The sequence below is a fragment of the Hyalella azteca genome, unplaced genomic scaffold (genome assembly GCF_000764305.2).
Source record: "Hyalella azteca isolate HAZT.00-mixed unplaced genomic scaffold, Hazt_2.0.2 contig4475, whole genome shotgun sequence".
Classification (NCBI taxonomy): domain Eukaryota; kingdom Metazoa; phylum Arthropoda; class Malacostraca; order Amphipoda; family Hyalellidae; genus Hyalella; species Hyalella azteca.
In genome coordinates this window covers 11,994-20,263 of record NW_025934689.1, presented here as the reverse complement: position 1 = coordinate 20,263, position 8,270 = coordinate 11,994, and the positions used below count along the sequence as shown (strand labels likewise).

Genomic DNA, 8,270 nt, shown 5'->3' with positions numbered 1-8,270 from the left:
TGTTTCTTTATTTACATCTTAGGGAGAATTTGCAACAAATTTATTTTACAATTTTACTAGACATTCAGATTCAATCAATGGGTGAATAGTAAATAAATTAGAAAATACCTGTTTGTGTGTATGATATATACGATGGGCATTCAAAATTATACAGTTCCTAAAATTTTTTAAAGAGAAAATGATGAAAAAAGAGGTACAAAAATTCGCCAAGTTCGAATTCATGGTATAGAAGCACACGTAAGAAAATGCTTGGGTTGCAAGCCACATAAACAAATGCTTCAACTATCAATCTAGCTGGTTGAAGAAATTCTACAATAATTTTCGGGGACGATGAAGGTAAATAATAAATCTATATTATTACTGAAATATAAGAGAACTGAAATTCACCTTCATTTCTTGACTGTCGAGCGTCAGTCTGGAGCGCTCGACAGCAGTCGAGTTTACTTGATTAAGTTCGCAGTGAACGTTGAGGCTCTGCCAGGACTGGTTCGTAACTGAGCAGTTCAACGTTGGTGGAACAGGAGCTGAACGAATCGAAAATAAAATGAATTTTTAATATTTCAAAGAATATTTGCGCATTATTATATTTAACTTATTTTAGACGGATCAAAATGTATAAATTTAGACTTTTTCGGAAATAAAACCAACTAATTTTACCAACAGAAATTTTAAACTAAAAATGGTTGGAATGGAAACAATGTGTAAATTATCAATTATTATTTATAATGGTAAAAAATATTACGAGTACACATAATAACTAATACTAAAATTAATTAAATTTAGGCAATTTTTGATCACATATTTCAAGTGAATATTATTGATATACATATATATTAATTATGAACAGCAGACTTTGAGCTTTGCTACATTTACATATATTTTTAAATATCATCAAGTGATGAAGGACAATTGAAGCTCTTGCATTCTAATAACCTCATTAAGCCTTTTTTCTGAAAGTAATTTGGTTTAACTTTCCGTTTGTTGAAAAAAAGTAATGGAAAAGTTGGGGAAAAGTGCACGATTCTCATTGAACTGTGATGTTCATTTTTACTAATTCAGTTTAACTATGGAAGTTTATTTTAAGCTTAAAAACCTTGCGATCACTTCACTCTAAGAACCTTATGTACACTGAAGCGCTTAATGCAGTGTTTGTCTAAAGGTTCATTTAGCTTCTGTTGTGTACAATTAATCTAGAATTACTTTTCGGCCTCCTTTAATTAAATACAAAGGCTGCAATGTACTCGTACAATAAAAATCTCAAATTTTGAAAATAACGCTAATTGAGGGCTGTTAAAAAACTCTTGTTTTTTATGCCCCAAGCTTCTCCGCAATTATTATTTCTGACAACAAATATCTTATTTTACATTCTCTGGAAACCATTTTAATATTCACACCTCCTGAAAATTGAAGAGTCTATCCTAAATATCAATCAAAGATCTACGCTTGATCTCTCTTGCTACGAATACAATGAAATCTTCTTAGGCAGGTGCACTCCGCTGGTCAAAATCTTATATGGACAGCATTAATCTCACCTGGGGCAGGCTCGACGGAATATTCGCACGGTTGTTTCTGTTTGCCGATAGCATTGATGGCAAAGCAGCGAATAATTCCGTAGTCATAAAGCTTCTCAGGCCGGTACCTGAGTCGTGATTGCTGTTCTGATGACCGAACCCACTCTTCCGACACCAGCTCTTGCTGAGGAAAAAATTTACTTCCCTCAGAAACGGAGAAAGTGTGTTCGAAAATGAATACATGAAGTAGAGGATTCCGTTTTAAATAGAAACAAACAGTGCCAATTGAAAATATGTGTACTTCAAGTGTAGTATCAACGAAACATTTTTGGATGCAATATGAGATTTGGGTTTGTATAGATTTGTATGTAGAATTGAGGCACAAAAAATATGAATATGTTTCATATGAGTGGTTTTAGAAAAACTAATTAAGTTCAACCATTTCCGCTACATGACATTCGAATTCGAGAAGATGAACATGCAAATGTAAATTTTACATAAGGGGTTTTGTCAAAAGATTACGGCAATAAGAATCTCAGGTGATAGTAGACTTTCAGTCTCAAGGTTTTGAATACTCATCGTATTCCCTCTCCTTAAGAAAAGTTTAGTCATCTCTTTTCTATTGCTATTAACTGATTATAACGTTGATTACCTTTGAAACGTTGGTAGCAAACGTCCACTCGAACTGTACGTCGACGGGCTGGGCTTCAATCTTGCACGACAAACTGACGAATTCGCCCAATTGAACCTGATGCACGCGTCTCACTTTTATCGAACACACCGGGGCATCTGGTGGCGGTATATACACTGTCTTAGGGAAAGTATTTGCAGAAATCATGGTAATTTTCACTGTGTTTGAGACCAAACAGCTGTAAAAATAAATACAACAACTCCAATCGTTTTGCTGATAATTGATAAATTAGATATAGTGCTCCCTTATTTTAGATGAATGTTGAAATATTTAGTTTTGATGCTCTTATTGCTGATATGAATTTAGAAAATAAGATTTGAATATTAAAAATTATAATATTTCAATATAGATGTTGATAATTAACTAGACATTCGAATGCCAATTGTCAGGTTTTAGTGTTTTCTGGGATCATCGCACCCGCATGGAGTTTTTAATTTGGTTATTGCTTGCATTGCAAGGAAATTAGTGCACAACAAATTTAGTAATTTGTTCACAATTATTTCTGACCTATGATAAATTGCTTACAAATATTTTTATAACTGAATGCCCACAAAGCAGTAGAGTAAATGTCATCGAAATTATGTTCCATCTTAGAATTTACAGCAGTGTTGTTTCATTGCTTCTATTGCTGACAAAGCAGGCGAGTAACTATATTCAAAATTTCAGTTACAAATTTGATCAACAGCAGTGGTGATTCATTGTTTCAATAGCTCACATAAGATGCTGATGTTGATGGTGTTGGAGACCACGGAGGCGACGGAGTTGGCAGCTGTACAGGAAAAAGTGCCGCTCCAGTCCCGTGTCACGGACTGCAGCACCAAATGCTCGCCTGACATCAGCACGCCCAGCACTGGGTCGTTCTTAAGCGTACGGTTCTGGCAAGAGAATAAGAACGGTTGACGTACGGTTTTACCAAGAATATACCAGACAAAGAATGGTTTAAATTAGCACGAGTACATCAGCATCCCCAGCGCTGGGTCGTTCTCATGGGTCCGGTTCTGTCGAGTGAAGAAGGATGATTGAAATTAGAATAAGCACGCCCAGTTCTGGGTCGTTCTTAAGCGTACAATTCCATCCAGAGGAAAGACGAGAACGGGTGGATTTTGTACGTCAGCACACCTAGGGCGGATTCGTTCTTAGGTGTAATGTCCTGTCACGTCAAAAATAAACAATGAACAATTGAAATTAGTACATCAACACATCTACAAATGGGTTTTTCTTATGGGCAAAGGTTTTTTCGAGGGAAAAGCGTTTAAAATTAGTCCATCAGCGTGCCTGAAAATGGCTTGTTCTTAAGCGTACGGTTCTTTGTATAGAAAGTGACAATCATACCAGCAAAAAACATGTACACCAGCACGGTGAAATTTATTTCTTTCATTTTAAATAAACAGGTTATGCGTCACAAGATAGTTGCCGCAATTTTTTCGCACGTTGTAAGGAAATGGTGCAAGATATTTCAAAATTATAACTGCACCAACTTTGATATTAGCCGCGTTTACCACCCACGAAACTACAAATAAAAACATTTAATATCTATTAAACTTGTATTATTGCACCGGGTACATCCAATGAATAAATTTCTAGAAGCCGTTTCCAGAAATAAAAATTCCGAATTCCTTTGGCAGCTCTGAAACAATACTGTTAAGATTTTGGAGTATGCTTAGAAACTAATTAATTATTGTATGATCAAAAATATCTCTAATTCAACCTTATTGTTTTTCCTTATATCGCTCGTATTTTGTAAACTTGAACTTGCTTCGAACATTCCTTTTGGATTTACTGCGATCGAAACGTTCCAAGTTTGCACATTCAACTATTCCTAATCTCTCACACACCTTAATACAGTGTATGTCTAGTGCATCCATTCAAGCCATGAAAGTCTCTAAATGCAATTCAGCCTCGTGAATAAGAGCCCTTGGACAGCCAAATGCACTGCCATTCAAGTTTCTAAGCTTAGTTTCTATGCATTTTCCAACTAAGTTTCGGACTTCGCAGCAACTGAAGTTGGTGAATTAGAATACGAAATAGCATTATTTTGTGTGAACGCTGCGCCAGCTGATGCAGAGAAGTGTAGAAAAATTGATTTTCTTTGAAATTTGGAAAGTTTAAGATCTCGAAACTGTTGTATTTCAACTTAATTCAATGGTGACTAGGCTTTAATTATTATATTATGTATTAATATAATTGTAATTAACAATCCGATGAACTTGAGATATTTTAACGTTCAAGAATATTTTTCCAAAAATAAATTTATATGCTCATAGTTATTGTGAAGAATTGGGAACTTTCTAGAAAAAGTTTAAAATTTTATGCTTCCGTGTTAGCTGGAACAATTCATCAAAGACGGCGAATATATCGAACATGCAGATAAATTAACATAAAAACATTGCTGATCGTTACAATATAGTTGCTTATTAATATAGAAGAAATCGAAACTATACTACAGAATCTAATTTCAGCAACCAGCGCAATTGGCTGCCTCCAGTGATATTCAAAGCTCGCACGCGCGAAACAAAACGAGTAAAAATGAAGGTTTTAATATTCAGTGCTGATAGAGTGGAATAATCGAGCCACTCTCGTTGAAGCGATCGCCATGACACTCTAAAAACTCGAAACCGTCCGTCTGCCATTCGGCAGATTTTCAATACAAATTTATAAAAATGTATTGGAACCTTGTATATACAGTATATCATAAAACATTTTAAGACTATGGTCGAATCCATTTGAATCTACGTTGAGTATTTTAATGCACATTAAAGCTGAATTGAAAATTGAGAAATAAACTTGATAACCAGGAAAATGAGTGTTTTTTTTCAAAGGGAAAAAAGTATTTTCACTAGCTTATCATCCTTTCTAGGCATTTGTGTTATTAAAGTGATAAGATTTGATAAGATGCTCTTCATTTACGCTAAAAAGTAACCGGTAGAGAACACCCGAGCAACACCAATCTTAAGCACTTTATTGTGAGCTTCAAGCTCCCTTCAGTGGCATCTTTGTCATTACCATTATACATTATAACAGTGTAGGCGAATTCAATTTTATATACATCTTATATTCCAGTAAATTACACTGGCAATTTTATAGCATGAAGGTAATTTTATTTTAAATGTGAAATTTTTCGTGCACATTACGTTATTATGTTTTGAAAACATATTATTATGTTTCTAGCGCATTTTCTCATTTATGGAAAAAGGCGCTATTGTGCTCGTCATGTCCGTCCGCCCGTTTGTGACTGACTTATGCACGAGAAAATACGCTCTCTGTCACTCACTGCAGTGAGTACTGATCTAATTTTTTTTCTATATTTTCGACATGCTACCTTATGTGTCCAGGAGAGCTGGTCCGCTGGAGGCCGCGAGTCCACCTTGCAGGTGAAGTACAAGTCTGTGCCTTCACGCACCTGTGAAGGGTCGATTTTGACTCCCAATTCCAATTCAACTTCTGGGGCATCTGGAGGTTAATACAAGGAACACTTTTAAGAATGCAGTTATCTCCAATAGAACGCTTTATAAGTAAAAAGAGGGAACAGTAAAAATTATTCTACTACTTGTTTTGAATTAGTGAAATAATTTAAAATTGTTTATATTTCTCGCAGATCTCATGCTTATATTCCAAAACGATGTAAATGACAGTAGGTTGTAAAATATATTGCTTATAAAAGTTCATGCTCAAAAATTAGAAGTTAGTTATTGATACGAGTATAACTGAAAACCAACATCGCCTGTAAAACCGCTTAACGTATTTTGTTCCTAATTTCTAGATTCGCCCAAAACTAATGTTATCTTGCGGTTAAGCAAAATTTGCTATAGGTGAGTACTTCATGTTACTTTATCATAACTTGATATCAAAAAAGTTTAAGAACAATTAACCTAGTAAATTGGATACGTTTTTATAAGTTTTATTTCTTTCATACTTTTACGCTTAGATTTCATCTCCTATGTAAATTTCATAACCGTGCCGCCAACAATCTCAATGTTGTACTATAATGAAATAATTACCATCATCTTATTTTCCTAACGTACAATTAGAAGATAATGCTCGAACAGATTTATAAAAAGATTCTTGAAATTGTAAACAAACAAAAGTAGCATCATTCTAAGTTTTATGAGACCATTTTTTCGAACTTGACTTCATTAAAATTCATTCGAACTTAACATAATTTGGCGCACCGGTGCTTTCCTTATACAGTATTATCGAGCTATCGTAACGAGATAGTCTTCATCATTAGAGATACTCGTTTAAAATATGTTCATATGTTCATCTAAAATTTACCCCTAAAATCGTATGAAATTAGAAACTGGGTCATTAATCAAAATTCCAGGACGCTTCACATTTTTCTTACTAATCACAATAACAATACCCTACTTCTAATGCCGTTTAGTTCAGAGTAAATGGATATTATTTTCATCAAACATCATGTTGAGGATAATATTTTCCATTGAAAATACTCAAAATCCCTACTTCACTCACAATTAACGTGAATAGTCTTTGTGGCGTTCACTTTGTAGTTCGGGAAGAAGTTGTTCCAAGCGACACACGAGAGTTTGCCACCATGATCCTCTTTACCGAGCACGACTTTGAGTTGCCCTGAACTGTAGGACTGTTTTCTTAAGAGCGTCCTGTCGATCTTCGTAGAGTGGCTTGGACTTGAACTCAACTGCAGTGTTTGAACTGCAGTTGACGAAGTCACTCGACTTGAGGTGCCACCGCCATCCACGGGAGACCAGAAATTCGGATCGTTCAAGTCCTTTCAAATGAGAGTAAATGACGCTTAAATACTTGAATTCCAGATGAAAAGAACATAAAGCCTGTCGGAATTTTGCTCCTTCTTCGAATTTTTTTTATCACAGTCATTTAGTTAACTCTTTTAAGAGAGTTATCGTGATGTTGTTAGCTCGTTGAACTTGCTGAATTTGGAAAATATTTAATATTCTGCAAGTAAAATTTGCTCACGTATCAATTACCAACGTTTTAATCAAGTTGCGCGAAAAAAATTTACAGCAGTGAACAATATTCCGCAAATTCTTTGTTATATTTAAACCCAAGATTTTAACACGAAGTGCAAATTTATGTGCGCTTCAACTGACGAGTTAATTTGTTTCAGGACTAAAGAATTTAAACCAGATTATTCTGTTGGTGAGCTCATAATAAGTAAATCTGTCGATTTTTCCACAAGAAGCTCACTTCAACGTTGGCAACAAATTCAACCAATTTACTAATCTATTCTTTTATGGATTGCCCTGAATAAATCATGATTTTTGGATTCATTAATCTAAAAACGAGTTACAAGTTTAGTTAGGCTGATTTATTATAGGTGAAGGCAGAACTCGTCCAGCAGTGACTATCATTCTAATGAATGTGATGAATTTAGTACTTGAATCAACTAAATGATTAATGCCTTATTCATCAGTGACATTATTCATCAAAAGAGTCAGTAAGCGTTTTCTAGAATTACGGAACGTTTGAGATACCTGCCCTTATGACCTCAGGTCATCGAGTCAACTCATTCGAGTACGTAAAACTTTCACAATTTTTTATATTTCATCAAGTGTTCGCTGGCTTTTAACTTCAAAAAGCGTTTGAAAATTGTTACCTATGTATTACAATGACGTGAACATAGTAAGCTAACAAATAAAAAATGTCGTTAACGCTCTGAACTCAATTACAGCTATTGAGACTTCATTGCCTTTCTAGACACGACAAGGGTCGTTAGAGTTCAGAAAATAGAGAAAATATCCAATATTAATGTTTAATAATACCTGGGTGCTGAGCTTCATCTGAAAATAGATAAAATATCCAATAATAATGTTTAATAATACCTGGGTGCTGAGCTTCATCTGAAAATAGATAAAATATCCAATATTAATGTTTAATAATACCTGAGTGCTGAGCTTCATGGCTGGGCTGTCAGGTTTGGTAAGCGACCACTCCAGTCTAGGGCGTGGCCTCGACCCGTACACACGGCAACTCAGAGGATGAGGTTCCCCTGACGTGAAGGCCTCAGGAAAATCAACCAAATCCACTGATGAAGGCGGACCTTTGTTGGGAGAGAATCTCACTTATTTTTG

General features: G+C 35.0%; 1 protein-coding gene and 1 long non-coding RNA gene across 2 annotated transcripts in view; both read right to left on the bottom strand.

Annotated features, from left to right (window-relative positions):
* Nucleotides 1-464: 464 nt before the first annotated feature.
* On the bottom strand, nt 465-2,236 carry LOC108665951. Its single transcript, XR_001930470.2, has 3 exons — nt 2,164-2,236; nt 1,533-1,695; nt 465-524 (listed from the first exon to the last, which is right to left on the bottom strand). It is a non-coding gene; the product is annotated as an uncharacterized LOC108665951 (long non-coding RNA).
* A 661-nt stretch (nt 2,237-2,897) lies between these two features.
* The window catches only part of LOC108665950, a gene marked incomplete at its 5' end in the record, with an annotated part of 7,792 nt that continues 2,419 nt past the window's right edge, over nt 2,898-8,270 (bottom strand). Inside the window, 4 exon segments of the mRNA XM_047880030.1 lie at nt 2,898-3,077; nt 5,522-5,652; nt 6,673-6,949; nt 8,082-8,239. Coding sequence (XP_047735986.1) covers nt 2,898-3,077; nt 5,522-5,652; nt 6,673-6,949; nt 8,082-8,239 — 746 coding nt within the window.